This window comes from Diabrotica undecimpunctata, chromosome 3, assembly GCF_040954645.1.
Source record: "Diabrotica undecimpunctata isolate CICGRU chromosome 3, icDiaUnde3, whole genome shotgun sequence".
Lineage (NCBI taxonomy): Eukaryota > Metazoa > Arthropoda > Insecta > Coleoptera > Chrysomelidae > Diabrotica > Diabrotica undecimpunctata.
Genome location: NC_092805.1, coordinates 155,962,647 through 155,984,000, shown reverse-complemented (window position 1 = coordinate 155,984,000; position 21,354 = coordinate 155,962,647). Strand labels below are relative to the sequence as shown.

The window sequence follows — 21,354 nt, the reverse complement described above, 5'->3', positions numbered from 1 at the left end:
TTTCTCTTTCAATACTTCACATTCCCCCCTCTTTGGAGACTGCTTTTGTCGAATGTGATCTTTAAAAAAATTTAAAACAATTTTCTTTTGCTCTAAACTCCAGGAAATTCGTCGTCTCTTGCTTTTGGTAAATAATAAACCTACATCTGTTTGATTTTCATTACAAGTTTCATCAAAATCTTGGTTTTCTTCGGAACTTAACGGTTCTTTTATTACTTCTGGTAAGCATTGCTGAGTTTTGTGATTATCATCGAAATAGCTCCAAAGCTCTTGAACGTTTTTATGGTATGTCATAAGATCAACTCCTACAGGAGCCTTGTTTTGTTCTAGAGCTAATTTACAACAATCTTTTATATATTTTGTACAGTTCACCACTACACTCGGTGAATTATACCTACCAAGTATAGAGTCATATTTCGCAAGTATACATATTACCTTCGCAATTAATTCAAAATATTGAGGCTGCAAAACAGTTAATATATCTGAAATAGAACTTTCCGTTCTCTGAACTTGTATAAGAAATGCAGCTAGTAGCCGCATTCTTGTAGAAACTACGTTGTGGTTTTTAGTACCCAGACTCTTTAAGTATTTGGATCCAAACGCACAAATTAATTCATCATTTTGGGCTATAAGCGTTTTTTGATCAAGTTTCATGCTGGGAAATACATAAGTTAATAAATTTCGATCAATGTGTCCAGCTCCACCTAAACCGGCGGCACAGTTTGCTCGTTTCCGAAGAGATATAATCATCTGTTTTCTTTTAGTGGTGCCTGGCGGTTCCGAAAACAAAAGTTCAATTTCAGGTTCGTTAAAGTGTAGCTTTTCTAGGTGTTTGACAAAATGATTTACTTCAGTTTGACAGTAAATGCAAAATCCTTTACGAGTATGACTTTTACTTTTCACCTTTGTTTTATTTTCCTCCTGAAAGATAAAGAAATAAGATTTAAAATAACGTACAGAAAAACCTTTCCTTTATTTGTAACATTAAAAAACTTATATATAATATCAAAGAGACAAATAATTTACCAATAAACAAAAGAATCATTCATACTGGAATTGAAAATATACAATTTGCAAATTAGCAACCAATAAAAGGAATACTTGTTTCTTAGAAAATTGTTGATAAAACGTCGTAACTGAAAAGATTCTGAAACTGGTTTCGTAAGGCATGTCTACTTTAAATATTATGTTTATATGGGATTACGCCACAATTTATTGTAATTAAAATTACATTTTAAAGTTTGACGTTTCGATTTCCACATTATTCAACTTTCCCAACTTGTGACAGAGCCCACTTGATATTGGCCCTTAGTAGCTAAAATCTTTCTCCAGGTTTTTGGACCTGTAGGACAGTAGGACAAGATGGCGGTTACACCATTCTACAGACTAAACTGAATGTTAAAGTGTAATATGAAGTACACTAAAATTTACATTTTATACAAAAAGTGTTGTTCTATTAATATAATTTGTTATAGAGTTACCTTGATTTGTAAAGAAGTCAATAATTAGATCAAAATCTAATAAAACACATAAGAATTCAGGATAAAATAACTAGTTTGCTGGGATGACAGGAAATGAGCGCTAAATGTCACCTGCTAAGCAACAGCCCTATGCAATGACGTCTTCTACTAAAAATAAAACCAAAACCCACTCTGCCGGTATTGCCCCTTACGTCAGGATTCCCCCTGTTTACCCTATAAGATCGAGGCCAAGTAAGTCAACTGTCATAGTTTTATTACCGTCCAACGTCAATTTATAAACATTTACTCGTTAAGATCATTCATGTTTCAGAATTTTATTTTTATTTCAGAATATTATGAAAATGATTTAAAGATTGGAAATCAAAACGTCAAAACAAATAAAGGGCCACGGAAAAGAAAGATCAAAGTTACATTTTGTTCTTTTTGTACAAATCGAATTTTAAAGTCGTTTATTTTGGTTCAGGAAAATTAAATACAACATTTTTAATTATCAGTTTATTACTATAAGACTTTTTAATACGCAAATTAAAGAAAAATAGGAAGGAAAAGACAGTTAAGATTTGATTTCACGTACAGGGCGCCTGCGCATCCGCTTATACGTATTTCGGCCTAATAGGCCTCATCAGAACGGCTTTCACAGTCGCTCTGAACGTGAAAATAAATCTTTTCTGTCTTAGGAAGCAACTCTAACATGGCTTCGTATAGACGCAAATAGCGACATCTGATAATAATAAGTTTACGGATTTTAAAGAAAAATAGTTTGCTAATTATATATGTGCTTGAGATCTTCAAATTTTTAATTAATGAGCTGGACTTTGATTTATTTTAGGTCTTAAATGTCGATTGGTAGATCTTCAACAAATTCCACATCACTACCTTCATTCGTACCGGTATGGGAAACTAGTCCTTGGTAAAAGGAATGCGCTTCAGGATTCATCAGGAGTTGAGTTAGGTGTAATAAATCATGAAACTTAGCAGTCTTAATAGGCAGAGATTCATTATACAGCTTCCTTAATGGACAGGTTCCAATTTTCTCTTACGTACCTGATTTTTCGAGGGAACTACCATGGCTGTAAGATATAGGCCAAAATAGTGGTTTTTCTGAACACAAAACGTGGGTGGTTTTTTCAATGTTTAGAATCTTGATAGGCCTAGTTGCCAAAGGATATTTTGGCACACAAATATGGGTCCATGTCTGAAGGTTTACTTCATCCGCACAGTTTATTACCTTGAATGGTGAACGTTTAATGCGACTATTCTTTAATACATCTCTCCAGTTGTTCGGTATTTCTAAACTTGTGAACTACGTAGTGGAGAAAGCGAATTACGGTAAAATTTTTGTTTTGATCGCCGCACGAATCACAAAAAATTATTAGATGGCTATGTTTAAGCCCAAAATATGCAAAAGAAAGTGTTCCAACATCGAAGAAACATCATCGGCACCCCTTCGGGCAACACTTTCGGCGTACGAATAAAACACTAAAGTTGAATTTGACAGAGATGTTGGAGGTGGGGAGGTTTTTTTGGTAATCCATCGTTATCGCTTCCATTGTCTCGTTTTTTCGTGGTTCTTTTCTATATTTTTTTTAAGGGAGTAAAACTGCTTACTTTTCCGTAAATGGATCTTCTTCTCACTCACTAGTGTCTGCAGTGTTGTTCATGAATTGTTGTTTTCTTCATCAGTGCAGTTATTTTATCCGTAGTAATTGCAATGTTAGCTTTGAAAGAGCTACATGTATCTTCACGTGGGTAGCCGAATGATATATTATAATTATTCACAAATATCTCATGAAATGTAGTGTACCCTATTTTATTACTACTGTGTGATTCATTATACATTCGATGAAGTTTGGCTGTACTAAGTTCTGCAGGTAAATATATTTTACTAGTATCATGCAAAGAATAATTTCAGGGACTGTATAAAGCTCATTACCATTGTTCTTGTTTCATCGGTCAATTATTATGTCTGTTTTTATAATCACCTCGTCCATCTTCTTTAGCATCGCCAAATTCAAGTAAATTTTTCTTTATGGTTTGAACACGGCGATTAGTAATGCCGTGTAAAGACAAAAATGCTTTATAGCAAACCACAATATCGTGTAACAAGCCACTCACATTTACCTGAACTTTATAACTATAGGAAGATCGATTAAAACTTGCTTCACCTTCAGGATTTCGGCTTCTCCGTATACCAAGATCTGTTAAATATTTGTTTTAAGCACTGTAGTCCCCTAACTCATTAAAATGAGCAATTAATCGTTGTCTTTCGTTCAAAGGGATAACTTGAAAACAGTTATAACGAATAACTTACTGTCTTCCCCGACCTCGTGAGTGGTGGTACGTAATTTTTTCATTACATCACTTATTTTGGCGGTTTCTCCGCTTTTAAACTTCACGTGGCTCTTTTTTCCTTTTCACTATCGCTAAGATCAGTTGACATTGTAAATTTACTCAAAAACAAATTGATGAAAACTGCGAAACAACAGCGGTTCGCTTAGTATAATAGAATAGAACTGGTAATAGAGACGCCAACGACAATCTACGTTTAGTGAGAAGGTCGTCAGAAGGCCGTTAGCTTATATCCTTCGCCTTTATTATCTTCTGTACGGTAATCGTTATTGTACAAACGAAACCATGTTTAGGTTCTTTCCACAAAAAGGTTAAATATGGCGCCAATATCTAAATTCCGACTAAAAATGGACTTTGATCGTTCTTTCCCGCGGCCCTTCAAAGATAAAATGTAATTTTCATTACAGCTAATAATGGTTTAATCCCATATAAAATAAAATATAATTTATTGGAAAATAAAAAATGTACAAATTATGCAAATAAACTGTCACAAAAATCACAGACGTAGCCTTCGGGAGAGTCAACTCCACTACAAAGCTCATGAACCCATTTGCTGCAAACTGAACACTGAAACCAGTATTCATCTTTTTTACTGGAGTCGTCGCAAATCAAACATGTACTTTCTACGTCAGCCTCCGTTTCGTCCATATCATTGTCGTCATATAACTGACTATCAGATATTTCTTCTTCAGACTCACTTTCTTTGAAAAAGTTTCTTTTAACTGATTTCATTTTACTTTTAGCGGAATATTCTAATCTAGATTTATCTTTTTCTTGCGAAGTTAACTGTCTCTTGCGGCGTTGAACTGTCCGTAAGCAACTGTAACCAACTAGATGAGAATTTGCTTGTACCACAGTTGATGTGGTTAAGTCTGACTCAGGAAGTTTTGATTGTACTTCAACATCAGTTTGCTGATCCTCTTCATATACTCTTATTGCTGGCATATGATCAGTAGACGGCAAAAATTTTTCACTTCTAAATTTTTCAGGTTGGAATGGCCATATTCCTGAAGCACTAAATCCAGATTGAGCTTTGTCCTTTGTAGCAACTTCAACGTAAGCTTTATGAAAGAGTTCTGACACATTATACAGTGTGATTCTTTCAAAATGTAAAAGATAGTTGTCACACTGTTGATTAAAAGCTACTTTAAGTGGACGAAAAAACCTTATATCTAAAGGCTGCAACCGATGGTGTGTACGTGGTGGAATGGTTAGCAATTCAATCCCATTCTGATTACAAAATTCATAAATTTTTATAGACAAATGACTCGAATGATTATCCATAATTATTAGCACAGGCTCATCCATGGAAGGTTTCACAATGTTTTTAAAATGCTGAAGCCACTGGTAAAATAATTGTTCATTGCTCCATCCCGATTTTGAGCAAGTATATTTTGCATCGGGCGGCCCTTTTTTTTCCAAGCTGTTGGTCATATGAGCTCCCGGAAAAATAAACATAGGTGGAACATAACATGTACCAGCAGCATTATAACAACAAATTACAGTTACAGTTTTTCTCCTTGCAGCAAAAGTTTTTGTTCCAAATTGTTTCACTTCTTTGGAGCCAAAAAGTTGAACGGTACAAATACCGGTTTCATCCACGTTAAAAATCTTATTATCATTGAACCGATACTTCTCGTACAGTTTCTTCAGATTCGTAAAAAACTCAGTAATGTGTATCTCGTTAAACGCAGAACTTGTGTTTATGTTTGTTGGTCCTGGTTTTATTAATGATACCTCATTGTTTCTTTTCAAAAATTGATGGCACCAGTCTTTACCTGCCATTTTAATTGTATCATTAAAAGTGTTTGGAATGTTGTTAACTGTTGCGTAAGAATATGCTAACCGTCGAAGCTCATTTCTTGTGACACCATAAAAAAGTTTTGCCATTTTTAATACACAATTCGCTAGATACTTTTCTTGGTCTTGGGAAAAAATAGGAGGTCGACCCAGTTGAGGTCCAGTAATATCACGTCCTCTATCGTAGTCTTTCTTTCTGTCACGAATGGTGGATTCAGGTATACCAAACTTTCTTCCAGCATCTCTAGTTGATCCACCATTTGCAACGAACAATATTGCTTTTTTCATTACATCTGCGTTCCAGGAGGCTCTTTTTGTTTTGCCGGTGTATCTTGGTATCTGAAATAGTTTAAAAAACGTTGTATTGCAGACTAAATTATACAAAATTTAGATTTAAACAGAATTGTATGCATCGCGCATTATTAGCAATAAGGACCTATTGATTCATCATCAATTCATCAAATTAAGCTGTCGAACAAGAAATAACTTTGCAAAGGGGTTGAGATATTATTACGCATTTTCACTCTAACAGTTCTCTAAGACAAGATTTTACAATTTTTATAAATTATAACGGTAGCCTAATATCGTACCCGGATACGAATAGAAATGGCAAGGGCAGCGTTCTTATAATTCAAACAATTGTTCTGTGACAAAAATCTGAATACTGCGCTGAGACTGAGGTTTGTTGAATGTTACGTCTGGTCGCAACTATTGTACGGGGTAGAAACATGGACACTAAAAGCGCAAATAGTTCAGTGTCACCAATGAGGAAGTGCTGAGAAGGATGGGTCGAGACAAAAAATTGTTGAGAACGATAAAAGTACGCAAGACTGCATACCTTGGACACATACTAAGAAATAATAAATATAGTCTTCTGCAGGTCATCATGCAGGGTAGAGTCGATGGCAAAAAGGGAATAGGTAGAAAGAGGAAGTCATGGCTGCGAAATATTCGAGACTGGACAAACATGACTGTAGACGAATTATTCCACGTTGCAAAAGACAGAGAAGCTTTTAAAAATGTGGTCGCCAACCTTCGTTAATGGGGACGGCATAGGAAGAAGAAGAAGCCTAATGTCAATCGGCTTCCTGATCAGTCCGTCGTGTCAAACTTGATCAAAATCCTTTTAAACATGTACAAACGTAGATGTATCGTTATAAACGTCACATGTTTGTTATTTTTCTTCAAATAATTATTTTACTCCAATTTCTTTTGATTTTATACACTTGTTAACTTTCTGTATTATTTTCCAACTTTTCTTCTAAAAATAATTGATGCTTACCTTTCTATTTACTAAAAATTCTGTCTTATCTTTATTCTTCATTTTTATTAATTCGCGTTCTATTCCTCGTATTCAGGCCCCGTATATATTCCATAGACATATATAAAATGTCTATGACCTACTCACACGTCGATACAAAAATATTTGTCAGCTGACTCTTGACTTTCGTCAGTGTTACTTCAAAATAATAGAAAGGCAACATTGTGTATGTATCTCTTTCTATTAAAAGTGGAATTTTATCCCAAAATTCATTTATATTATTTAAATCTCTCTGGGATGAGTACATATTGATATCTTCATATTTGTAGTTGATAATTTTTTATCTATCTGTCTTATAATATTCTTTTTTGACTTCTTTTTGAACAACCTCCAAGCCACGTTTCTTTTTAACTTTATTAATCAATCGTATACGAGCCCCTTCCCATATCAGTGGGCCCCATCTAGGGAATTTGCAGTTTAAGTCGATTACCATCTTAGATTAAAGAAACCATAATTTCGTTTCGTTAATATAAGATTACCATATATAACAAAATTGAAGGGTCCGATCAAAAATACGAGGAAATTCGATCATTTAGCTACTAGATTTTAAGGTTATGAGCCAATAAAGTGGGAAAATATTAGAAAAACAGGATTTTTCCCAATTTGAGAATTTGTAAGCTAAAAATGATTATTTTAACAATGATGATTTATAGCCCGTAAGAAAATAGATGAAAAAGCATACATCTAACTATCTGATTTTAAGGTCAGGTAAAAAAAAGTGCGAAAAGGATAAAAAAAAACGTGGTATTTTCGAATTTTATCTTTATGAAAGAGTTAAATGGGGACTTTTAAAATAGAATTACATAATGTGGTAGAAAATTTTTTGAAAAATGTTGAGTTACCAACTGAGTTTTGTGGTTATGTGCAAATAAATAAGTAAAAATACGGTTGTTTTGATTTTTCGATGATTTCCGCTCAGAAATTGAAAATTCTGCCTTGGCCATTCAAATGAACGAAAAAAAAAAATACATAAAAAATTACTATTTAAAAGTTAGCCAAAAATTATTAACTTAACCTAAAAAATTATTGAAAATTTCAATGATTTTTCCTAGGCTCAATTTTCAATATAAAAATTTGAAAAAAATCAGGCTATTTTGTATTCGAAAGATACATCTTCATGAATTTTTTCAGATTTTTAAAAGCAAAACTGCGTCCAGAAAAAAATAAAGTCGAAAAAAAAACATTCTTTTTTAGATTTAAGAGGTTCTATGATTCTATGTTTTGACTATCTTATCCCGCTGTAGCCTTTATTGACATTTTCTATGCGGGTGCTATAACTTTGAATGTTAGCTTGTAGAATGGGACATTTGCTTACTACCATTGCTTTTGTTTTACTATTGATTTTAAGACCAAACGATTCGTCTTCTTCTGCTACTGCGTCTATGACTATAGACCATAAATTATACACAAATATAACACTTTGTATATACATCCAAATATAAAAGGTACAAATAAGTACTACTTTGATGAAGAGCATCTAAATTTTTTATGGTTGCTTTGGGGAAGTATATACGCTTTCATGTATACGCTTAGGTGGTTCATATGAGTTCAAAACATACACATAGTTTTCATCTTATTACTAATGTCATATTGACAGATTTTGGGCCATAGAAGCCTGAAAATATTTGTGAACCCCCTAAATTATTTTCATTTGCTACCTTACTCATTTTTTAACATTGTTCTGTGTTCTTGTAAATACTTCTACGTGTATTTCACAATTTCATTATTGAATTTAAGATTCAATTTAGCCTGTATTAGAAGCTTTGCAAGTAATTTATTCTCAAAGATAGTCGCCGCTTCACCATAAACACTAAAATTTTCGATTATAAATGAGTTAGTTTCTTACATTAACAAATTTTGCATGGTTTTAATATGTTCAAGACGGTTTAAACACTTTAACTTTAAATGACCTTGTTTACGAGTTTTATTACATTCCTGACAAATAGATCCCTTGTATATGTTATAAAAGTAACAAAAAGGTCTTAAATGTTTTTTTAGATTACTTTATTTTCTTTAAAATGGTGTTTTACAGAAATCAAACAATTGAACCTCGTTATGCAACAAGGAACGAACTGACATTAACTTAGTTTTGAAAAAATTAAGAAAAATGTTTTATTTATTTGATGAAATTATTTGGATATAAAAATAATAAAAAAACGACTCAAAAGTAAACACGTTTATTGTCACTTATGGATATAAATGCTATAATCAAATTAACAACTAAAAAATTAACTCCTAAGTAAGAAAAAAATCAAGTGGTTCTTTGTTGTTAAATATAACGTTAACAATCCGCATCTGGTTCGAAATCTGGATTTCCGTTAAATCCGTCTATATCCTCGATTATAGTATATCTGCTATAAGATTTGTATAGAAATCGTGGTAACTTAAGGGTATTAAGTGAAGATAACTTTGTATATCTTTAAGTTTTGCTTCGGAAACTGGCTTTCCTTTAGGCCACAATGGTTCCAAATACGTGGCAAACTGTGACCCAGTTGAAGGTTCTCTTCCTGTTCCCTTTTTATGCTTATGTATAATCGTCAGTGTCTTGATAAGTCGTTTTAAAAAATATGCTATACTCGTTTTCATCGTTCTTGGAGTGTGCCTGAAATAAGCTACTACGGAATTTTTAATATTCGTCTCTCTCTGATACACAGATGCGTAATTCAATTGTGCGAGTCACGTTCGTCATGGTAAAGTGCGATGAGAAGGGAATGAAGAGACCACTCACGTCTCCCAGTATTGTAGCAATAACACCGATGCGTTTGGCCGATACGGTGTCGGTGATAAGTTCGGCCTCTTTACGAATACAGATAGCTGGCAGTGACGTGTTTTTTTTTAACATGTTACCCTGATCTGTGCAGGTTTGAAGTAGCTGATGAAATAGTTTTTATAAGTAAACAGTTTTTAATTAATTAATAGTTTGAGCTCTTACTGTGTGGAATTCCATTACATAAAATAATACTCTCGACACCTTAAAAATTCCAGTTTATTATAAATTAACTCTCTCTCTTCCGATACCCATTGCAATAATGACTTGTGGCATTGTTCTTGAATGAGCTGGCTAATAGGTTTATAATTGTAACAATTACCATTGATATTTTATGTTGTTTTAGTCGATTTTAGTCAGTCATTGTTGGAATTTGTTCCGAACAGTTTTACTTATTATTTTTTGTTGTGAATAACTAATTGTTCTATTTAATAAAAAAATGCCGGGAAAAACGATAACAGGAGAAATGCGAAAATGTGTAGTTCATTTATTTGAGTATTTTAAAAAAGAAAAAGAAAACAACGGACCTTTGCTTTCGTTATCATCGGTACATGAACGAGTAGCGGACGCTTTGAAAATCAGTCTTCGCACAGTGACAAGAATAAAGAGTGAATACAAGACAGGGGCAGCTCTTACTACACCAGGAGAGTCACGTAATGTACAAAAAAAAGACTAATGATGTCAGCGATACTATAAAAGGAGAGATTAGAAATGTACTGTATGGCATGAAAGCAAAAGGAGAGCACGTTACAATTAAAGTTCTAAATACACAATTAAGAAACAAGCATCTCTATGACGGTTCTGATACAAGCTTGTGGCGTCTTATGAAAAATTGTGGGTTTTCATACAAACTAAAAAATAGTAGACGAGTGCTATGTGAGAAACCATGTATTGTCTCCAAACGACTGTATTTTTTGAGGCATTATATGAGAAATTTTTTAAGTCCAAGCCCACTTCAGTTCGTTTTTTTAGATGAAACATGGATATTCCTAAAAGGGGCATATAAACGTACTTGGCAAGATGACTGTGTGAAAAGCATCAGAAAAGGACACGAAAATACAGGTAAACGCTTTGTTGTTTTACATGCCGGAAGTAGGCAAGGATTTGTTAAAGATGCTGGATTACTGTTTTCTACGAAATCGAAGAGTGCAGACTATCATGATTCTATGGATAAAGAGTCTTTTAAAAAGTGGGTCTCCGAAAAGCTGATACCAATGTTGGAGGAACCATCTCTAATTATTATGGATAATGCCTCATACCATAGTTCTTTAATAGAAAAGTTACCGAATGCCAGTTGGAAAAAATCGGACTTACAAGAATGGTTACGAGCGAAAAAAATAATTTTTGAAGACGATTCGGGCAAGACAGAGCTATTGAGTCTTTGTCGCCAGAATAAACCACAAAATACCAGGTACGTTATAGACGAGCTACTCCAAGAACATGGGCATCAGGTTTTGAGATTGCCTCCATATCACTGTCAATATAATCCGATTGAGTTGGTCTGGGGCATTTCTAAACAATACTATGATCGTCATATTGGAGAACATAGACGTGGAGATGAAACAGTGAAAAAAGTTTGGGGCGATGCATTAGCTGATGAATTTAATTTCTTTGGTTTGTAACCAACTTATTGTCTCGTTGGTTTTACTTTTTTTTTTCTGTTGGTGATTTGTTTTTCTAATTTTGCGGTACTCAAAAAATCTTCTTGTGTTATAATATTTACATTAATGGGTCGTCGTTGTCTACAAGTTTTCATTATATTGCTATATTCCCCAGGTGAAAATATATTATGTTGCACATGTTAAGTGCACATTCCACATCTCCAAAATCACTGTCTTTAAATGCTGTGATTCCTCTAGAAGACATTTTAACAAAAGTACTATTTTAATGTTCCTGTTTTGTTCCCCCGCAAGAGTCGCTCAACAGAATAATGTGCTCAACTTTATCGCTAACATTACTGAAAACATATTTTCTTAGACAAGACCCCACTTCTTGAGCTCCACGGCCTGCCTGCCTTCGAGCCATAAATGAAAAGTGGATTTTTTTTACTGCATAAATTCCGCAATTATATACCCATAACTGTCGTTTATAAAATATAATATTTGAAGATATGCGAGATAAAGGCAGCGTTTTTTCTAAATCAAAGGTCAGAGTTTCTATTTGTTCATTTTCTATTGCTTTGGTTCAGTCAAGGTTCATTTGTTTTCTTCCTAATTCAGCTTGTTCCAAATGCAGTTCCTATTGTATAACAATATCCTCTTTTTCATAATCTTTAATAACCTGTATCTTAATTTTAAAGGCATCACATTTATTGCAGGTACTTTTTTTGGCTTTTTTAGTCGGAAGTAAAAAATAATTCAAAAAAACTCTTTTAAAAGTTGAGAAACTGGCAGGATTTTCACTTTTTGGTTTGTAAATATTATAAATATATTATTGATAAAGTAGTTCTTTCTTGCAAATATTCTTGGTCCATTTTACGTGCTCTGCAGTAATGAGATACATACCGTGGAAACTGGTTTATGTGGTAAGTATAATATTTCTTTCATCTGCTGACATTTTGTTGTGCCCACCGCGGACTCTTCGCTTATAAAGTGTAGTCAATGTTCTTACTTTTTGAAGAGCAATATTTATGCGTTTAGTTGACACTTGCAATGTATTGATATACATATTTCTACAAACTACTACTTTATTTATAAAGTATTTTCTTGAGAATTGTCGTGCTGCAGTATTTGTGGCCTGCAAATTTTTTCTCTGTACAGGATGTTCTCTAACGGATGTTGATATAAATGTAGTTTGTAGATTATAATCAGCTAAGTGCCAATAGTGTTCGAAAAACTTTTGAAGGGTTTGAACAGAAAATTTTTCATGGCATTTAGCGGCACATGAACACATGTATCTGATAAAATCTCTTGATTTTATTAGTTTAAAACTTGATGAGTAATATTCCATATTGCTGTTAGTTTTTATTTCTCTTTCTTTTCTGTCTTGTTGTGCAAATTTTCTCTTTCTTCCTTTTCTTGGACGACCCGAGAACGATATTTCTGCATTCAAAGTAGACTGTTCACTTAGATTTTGTTCTAAACTTTCCTCTGCAGATATGTCACTGTAGGTAGGTTCGCTATTTTTATCCTTAACAGAATCATCAGAATCTTCTTCATTACTCACATCGTTAGTATTCGATATATCCTGTTCATTAAAATTACTGATTTCTAATTCTGCACATGAACTACTGCTGGTACTTGGTCCCTGCTTTTCCTCGCTGTTAATTGGCTGAACCTAAAAAAAAAATACAATATTCTACACAATTTTAAAAATGTTTTTAAGGTTAGAAGTTAAAAAAATATAAATCAATACACATACCTCTCGCAAATTGCAAATATAAGCTTCAGTGGAAGTTGATGGCATCAACGTTACATTTCTCATAATTTTTTGCACTCTTTGCGATAGAAATTTATTTTGGTAAAGTAGCATTTTCACAATTATTGATTGCTAATGGTAATCAGAAACCTAATGAAATAAATCTACAACATGAAACCAACTATCGGATGTTACAGATACCTGCAACAAGGAACCAAAGTTACTTGGTTCTAAATTGAAAACCTGTACCACCGAATTTATTATTCTGCAATATGGTTCTATCGTCCACTAGATGGTGCTGAGGTGCCAGAACATTTGGCTCGTTATTGCAGAACATGAATAATATTATTGAGTATATTCGAACAAAGAACTTCATTTTCGAAAAAATGTTAATTAATTCCTCGTTGCATAACGGGGTCCAATTGTATACATTCTTTACAAAAGTTAGGTTATATTTATATTCGTTTTGGATTTCTTTTGTGACAGAAACTAACCACCCAAAAGAAGGAAGACGTATTCCATGGGTTATATGGGATAACTCAATTATAATTTTTTTTAGATGGTTTATTAATAAAAGCGTTATAATTTAAAAGTAGTTTACCTTGATATTTAGTGTTTCAGACGAGTTGTGGTTTTCTATTTTTAAATCACTTTCATTGTTTTCGTTTTTAACAGAACTGGCTATGCAATTTCCTCTTTTCCGAAGAGATAAAATCATCTGTTTCCTTTTAATCGTGCCGGGTGGTTCAGAAAATAAAAGTTCAATTTCAGGTTCGTTAATGTGTATCCTTTCCAGGTGTTTGACGAAATGGTGTACCTCTGCTTCACAATAAATGCAGTAACCTTTTCGAGTTCGGTTGCCTTTTTTAACTGTAACCTTCGTTTTATCTTCTTCCTGTAAAATGAATGATAACATTACCTCTTGTTTAATTACAATATCGCTGAACGAAACTGAGTTATTTTATTTCAAGAAATAATTTAAAGAAATAGGGGAATAATTTAAGGGAATAAGGGAATACTTTAAGGGAATAAGGGAATAATTTAAGGGATAATCCAAAGCCAATAAAAAAGAAAAAAAAGAAAAGAAATAACAAAATTGTTCTTAATAGTATTAGAATATTACTTTTATAGCGTTTTTTCTTCCACTCTGTACAAGGTTTTAATTCGCCTCTTACAAATCTTCGAAAGAGATTGCACGAATTGCGTCTCAAAATCTTGGAATAGAATAAACCTAATTCAATTAATTATTTACATTGACAAAAGCCGAGAAGCGAAATGCGATCGCTAACTTTGACCGGGGAGAGATAATCGATGCGTATTAATAAGCATTGGTTGAAATCAGTCTTGGTCTGGAATTTGGCCAGTCAAGTAGTGCTGGAATTATCACAGTAGTTTCACGAAAAGTTCTATCTGACTTCCCACACAGCCAGCATCGCCCAGTTATAGTTGAGGCAGGTACACAAATACCTCTAATTATGATGAAAAGGTTGCTGGTGTGAGCACATATTCATAAATGTTAGGGGAAATAAGTCTTTTACTCACAATCCGTAATAGGTTTTATTAAGATTACAAACTTTTGCAGCATCTTCAGGCCCTCAAGAAACTAAGTATACCAGTACAATTCTAATCTATACATCCAATAAATCCTATATAATCCAATTCTATAACATTATCACGTTACATTGGATGTATAGATTAGAATTGTCCTTATATCCTTAGTTTTTAAGGGCCTGAAGTTGCTGTAAAAGTTTGTAAACAGCGAAACCGGTAGCCCATTTTCTTTTTTCAACTTTAATAAAACCTATTAAGTATTGTGAGTAGAATACTTACTTCCCTAACATTCACCTCTAATTACATTCAATTCACGATCAAGATGGAATCTCAAAAGAGCCAATTGGATACCTCTTACTAGTAAAAACTACACCAGATTTGCTGGTGATGTAATAAGCACTGCTAAGACATGTATTCCGAGAGGCTACCGCAATGAATATATTCCTGGATGGACAAAGAACTGCCAACAAGTTTTTCTGGAAACTGGAGATCAAGAAGTAGCAGATCAGCTGAATCCACGGCCTAAATGCATCTAGAAAGAAAATGTGGATGGAAACTGTTGAGAGCCTAAACTTCCAAATATCGAGCAGAAAAGCTTAGACATTACCACGAAAACTGGGAAGTGCTGCCCCACACGAAGACAACCTATAACTGTTAATCCAAACGCTGTAGAAGACCCTGTTTATACCTAATTTTAAACTGTGAACCTTACTGCTACCTCCTATTCTTGTAAATAACTTTTTTTTTATTTAAATTTTATATTTAAACATTGTGAGTCTAATGCCATACGATAAATAAAAAATCTTCTTGACAGGACAGAATCTTGGATACTGACTGAAGCATCACTTAAAAACTTAATGCTTTTAAAATGCGGTGCTACAGAAGAATGTTCAGGATCTCTTAGGAGGATCGTGTATATCAAACAAAGACATGAAAAGACTTGGTAAGAAATGTTAAAAAATTTTTCAACAAGAAGCAGCACATGTTAGAATATTTGGGACACATAATGAGATATTAACAGCTCTATGGTCTACTGCAGCTGATACTGTAAAAGGATGAGGCATAAGAGGTCAAGCCAGACGAATAATTTCATGGCTTTAAATGTTAGAAAGTGATTTTCACTATGTGTCACTGAGCTATTTAGACCAGCAGTAAAATAAAGCAATAGCCATGTAAGTTGTCTACATCGTCACATAGTTAATAAGAATAATATCTAAATCTAAAAATAGTTTACCTGGTTATTTAATGTGTCTGAATAATTGTGATTTTTAACGTCATCAATGTTAGAAGATCTATTTTCCCAATCATATGTTGCAGCAATTGATTCTGTCTAAAAAATTAAGAGATTTTCAGTTCTTACAAAATAAGATGCTTTATGAGATATTAGACATTTTCATTTAGGCAATACAATAAACATTTATTGATCAGTTGCATTAGGCAAGTAAAATATATTTGCCATATCTTCTTCTTCTTGATGTGCCTATCCGTTACGAATGTTGGCGATCATCGTGGCAATCTTTATCTTATCTGCAGCAGCGCGGAAAAGCTGCACAGATGTTGTATTGAACCAGATTCTGAGGTTCTTTAACCAAGATGTTCTTCTTCTTCCTGGACCTCGTTTTCCAAATATTTTTCCTTGTAGGATGGCTTGAACGAGGAGAGTATATCTGGATTCATTTCGCAATTTGCCATATAGGTACTCAGTATTTTAGAAATTAAAAAAGGAACTATCCTTTGGAGCAAAAATAGCCCAAAAAATAACTCGGCTAATAACTTAACAGAACGTTTATTAATTCTATGGTGGTACGAACTACGCTGAGTCAGCTAATTATAAAAGATAAATAAATATTAGGCAATAGATAGGGAGGATATTAAATCATAGAATAGAACAAAGCATTTATTTAGCTGGAAATTCTATTCAAACTACATACATTTAAGTGGTTATTGGTTACTACACAAAAAATATGATTAACAATTGAAGGGTGCAGGGAATAAAGGCGCAATATCAACTTTTACGAAAATCGAGATTTTAATGCTATATGTTAAGGAGTACTATAAAGGCTCAAATCAATACCTTCCGTCAGGGATAAAGGCGCATAGTCCATGCGTTCTAGGAATGAAAGCGCATTGTCACTTTCGTGTGGCGCCACTGTGACTACAACTTGTAGCTGTTTTCTTGAGCTGTTAGTTGCACTAAAGAATTCATCGTAGCAGTATGCAATTTATTTAAGTCTATAATATCATTAAAATATTGATTAAAAAAATGAGTTAAGTTTTTGCAAGTGACTTTATAGACAGTAGTAATGATGGTTTAGAGAACCCTAAACAAGAAAACACAAAAAAAACGAAAAAAAACTGGGCGGATGAATGAGGTTCGTAAAAGACTACGACTACAGAGTCACGTACCAGGGCCAGACTGTAAGTGGGAAAGATGTTGTTGCTTTGAAATTGTATCACCTGCCGCTAGACAGTCAATAATACGTAGTTTTAATTTACTTAACTCAGAGGATTTACATAATTTATACCTATGTGGTCTTATTACAGTTTTACAAATTAAACAACAGAGGTGAAGGAAAGATTTGACCGACCCAGAAAAATTACATGTTTACGGAGTTCAATTTAAAAATGCCGACGAAGTTACTACTGACGTACCTATCTGTGCTAAAGCTTTACTGTCTATTCATGGAATCGGAAGAAAGAAATTAGAGTTATTGGAACGATCTTTGAATATAACTTGAGAGGCACCTACAAACAAGAGAGTTAAACACGCTAATCGCCCTCATAATCTATCGGAGGCTGTTACTGCTGCTGTGATAGAACAGATATCTTCCTTTAAAGGAAGAGAATCCCATTATAGCTTAAAGGATTCTTCTAAAGTGTACCTATCTGAGGAATTAAACGTTAAAAAAAATGTGGCAGATGTACATGGAAATGTACAAAGAGGCCATTTCTTAGGAATCTTACAGAACTTTATTTATGAATATGTTTAATATTTCATTCGGGTACCCCCGAACAGATAGTTGCAGTATGTGTGATGAACATGTTGCAAAACTAAAATTACTCGAGAAAGAAAAAGCTAACTTGCCCCCCTCACTGCAGCAAATCAATTATGTTCTGGAAAAACAGAAGAAAAACCTTTACGCTGCAAGCAAACTTCATAAAATAAAAGCAGAAGCTTTTTACAAGAAAAAACGGCAAATGAAAAGGTTATGAAAAACCAATGAAAAAATCGAAAGCATTTGCATTGACTACCAAAAAAACTTGCCAGTGTCTAACATTTCAACAAATGATGTCTATTACAAAAGACAATTATCTGTATTTACGTTCAACATACATGTACTAGCCTCCAATAAAAGTGTTTTTTATACATACCCACAGACAATAGGGAAAAAAGGCACAGACGATGTGACTTCTCTCCTTCACCATTTCGTCCATAATTTCCTTGATCCTTCAGTTGAAGAATTGTTTATATTCGCAGATTCTTGTGAGTACCAAAATAAAAACTATACAGTTGCAAGATTTCTGTATCATCTTGTTTACATAGAGAAGAGACTTAAGACCATACATATGATTTTTCCAATGAGAGAGCATTCATACATGGAAACAAGGTAAAAATATGGGGATTATAAATCAAAAATCAAGAGTTGAATTGCCAGAGGAATGAGCTGAAGTTTTCCGGAATTCAAGAAAAAACTGTTTCCTTTTGATGTGATTGAAGTTGACCAAAATATGCTGAAATCCTGGACTGAGTATTTTGAAGACAAATTCTTTAAAAAATGTCAATTTCAAACAAGACCTAGAAAAGTTTTGAAAATTGAACAAAAATCTCCCCATTTGATTTTTCATTGTCCAACATACCTACTATGAAAATTTCGTTTCAAATACAGTTATTCTAAAGGGCAAAAAAAACCAATGACATCAGTTACCTCTAGCATCTCAACAGCAGCTGCTACCTTTTTCTAGAGAAAAATTTGAAGATGTAGTGTCTCTTAGTGCATTTTGTTCCAAAGAAGCTCAGCAGTACTTTGAATCTTTACCACATCAGAAAATAAGTATTCTTCTTAAGTATATTGTTGTTTAATTATAATAAAAGATAATAAAGGCCTTGTTTAACTTATTTTTGTGCACTAGCAGTAACATTCTTTTTTTTATTAATTTAAAATATTTTTTATTAAATTAATATAATTAACACTTATACTGTTATATATAACAAGTTTTACTAAATTGTTTAGCAACCTGTTAAAAAAAAAGAAGTTTAGGATCATACACGTTAAATATTACAAAAATAAAAAAATAGAAAATGTAGTTTTCTGAAAAATGTACTAATAGTGACATTGCGCCTTTATTCCCTGCACCCTTCAATTGTAATTTCATGTAACTTAATCAAATTAATGAAAAAATCTCACCTTAATACTACAGGCTTCTGATAAATACTGGTCTTTTAAGCTAACATCAATGTTTACAGTGGAATCATTTTCATTTGTACACTCTGTTTCAGTTTGTGATGTATTCTACAAAAAATTTGATTAAATGTAGCACATTTAGCAGCATATTACATTTATAATACTTATTAACAACTAAATTTTTCAACATACCTTACAGAACTCTTGCATATCTGAAATAAAAAAATATATAAATACTAATAATATGAAATAAAATCACAGGTTATATTACGTTTAGGATCAATGTTCCATTCATCAGTCGTAACGTCACATTCTTGTACTTCATTTTTAATCAGCTCTAACATACAAGTGTCCATTGACTCCACCTCATCCGGTTCTACTATTTCAGTCTTAATTCTAATTTGCTTATTTGGGAGCAGCCTCAGAAGCATATTTTCGGTTTCTATACAGTTTGCTATAAAATTTTCAATGGATTGAAGTTTACTTATACATTTGTTACATACATTTTGAGGCATATCAGGATTTGCGCTGACCTAAAAAGTCTAGTTTATGAATTTGATCAATATTTGTTTTGGAAGTTTTTGGAATTATTTATTTGCAACTAATACACCAAACAGTACAACTGTTATAGGTGACTGATAATCATAATAGAAGGGAAGTTGATCATTAAAAGTACTGATTTTTAGGAATCTATAGATTCCTGCAAGATATTTTGTTACAATTTGCAATATGTATATCAAGAAAGGATTAAGAACACATATAATACTTGTGTACTAGAGCTAAATAATAAGATAAAAATTATAATATGCATAGCAAGTTTCTAAGCTAAGGTGTGGGATATATAAATCCACTGTAGCATGTATACAACAAAATAGGTACATTTTGCTTTTAAAAAGAGAGAGCAAATTATTTCTCAGTACAATTTCATTCTTAAGTACCTAACATTCATTTAGAAAATAAGGAATGCATTTTTTTAACATTTTACAAAATTTTTACTGAGCATTAGGTACCAATATATTTATCAAATTAGTTATTATGGCTAAGAATTCATTGAAAGTTCTATGTTTACATTCCTGAAAATAAGGTAAACATATTGTTTAATTTCAGTATATTTATGTATGTTGGACAATGAAGTGAAGATGCCAGTTTTTAACTGAATTGTAGAATACACATAAAAACTAGAGTAAGTAAAACAAAATTCAAATAAAGAAGCTTTTGATATATCTAGAAAATCATTAAATATTACCTCGATATTTGTAATAAGTTTAAAAGTCCCCATTACAGAGGATTGTTCTTGAAATGCCAGTAAATTGTTCCTACTCTGGCATATTCTGCATATATATGGAAAATCTATATCTTGCAATTTCGTCTCTTTATTATCAACCTGTTCAACGATATTCATTCTTTGGTTTTCTCAAGTATACCCTATGTTCAAAATAAGCAATAAATAAATATTTAGCAGAAATCAATCCGATTTGCTAAAGTAGAACATGTAAAAGATATAGGTAATTTTGTTTTGCAAAAACTTTTACATTTACTTTTTCTGTTTGGCTCTAAATGTTGAAGAGTTTATTTACATTTTTTATATATTAAAATATTTAACTTGTTTCACAAATGAATCGATTTTTTGGTAAATGGTAAACGGAAAACGGGTAAACCTTTTGTTTTGTTTATTGGATGTCACTTGTCTATCTAGAAACTTCATTGGCGGGTCGTTTACAAGTTTCAAGGGTTATTTTGTTATAAAATATTCACCGAAAATTTTATTCGATTTATTACAAATTGGTATAAAAAGAAATAAAATTTTTAGACAATAGTGTTTATTAGCATTAAATTATTTATATCAAGACTAGCTTTACATGTCAACTGGGTTTATGCCCATACTACTTCGTCGTAGTCTTAAGTCTTAAGACCCCATAGATATTTTCGAAAATAATCAAATGAATTTTCAAACTGCGGTGGATAGTCCCACTTTGTTTTATTACTTATTTATGACGTAATAGTCTGTACGTTCATGTTCACTCCTTCTTTAATTCAATTGACTATGACTATAAAACTGATGTTCCACGTCCCACTCATCTTGAACAGCGACAATCCAATTCTAAACTTCTAAAAGATTACCGGGAGTTCTCTCAATTGAATATTCACCTGGAAAGATGTTTCCATATACGTTCAATGGGATTAATTTTTGATGAGCTACTGTCCAGTTCATTCTTTGTACTCCATATTTTCTACCCTTTATACGCCCTTTAAACAATATAGACGCATATGCGTTTATATTCTTTGGTTCTATTTTACCACGCAAAGGACAGTATAAGCAAAGAA

The 21,354-nt window shown here is 32.8% G+C and overlaps 1 protein-coding gene across 1 annotated transcript; it reads right to left on the bottom strand.

Annotated features, from left to right (window-relative positions):
* Window positions 1-940: 940 nt before the first annotated feature.
* LOC140437638 (uncharacterized) lies at window positions 941-20,702 on the bottom strand. Its single transcript, XM_072527263.1, has 7 exons — window positions 20,276-20,702; window positions 19,301-19,562; window positions 19,222-19,241; window positions 19,033-19,137; window positions 15,861-15,956; window positions 13,677-13,970; window positions 941-5,969 (listed from the first exon to the last, which is right to left on the bottom strand). Exons 1-7 carry the CDS (start codon window positions 20,429-20,431, stop codon window positions 4,302-4,304), a joined length of 2,601 nt encoding a protein of 866 aa, XP_072383364.1. The 5' UTR covers window positions 20,432-20,702; the 3' UTR covers window positions 941-4,301.
* Window positions 20,703-21,354: the final 652 nt, after the last annotated feature.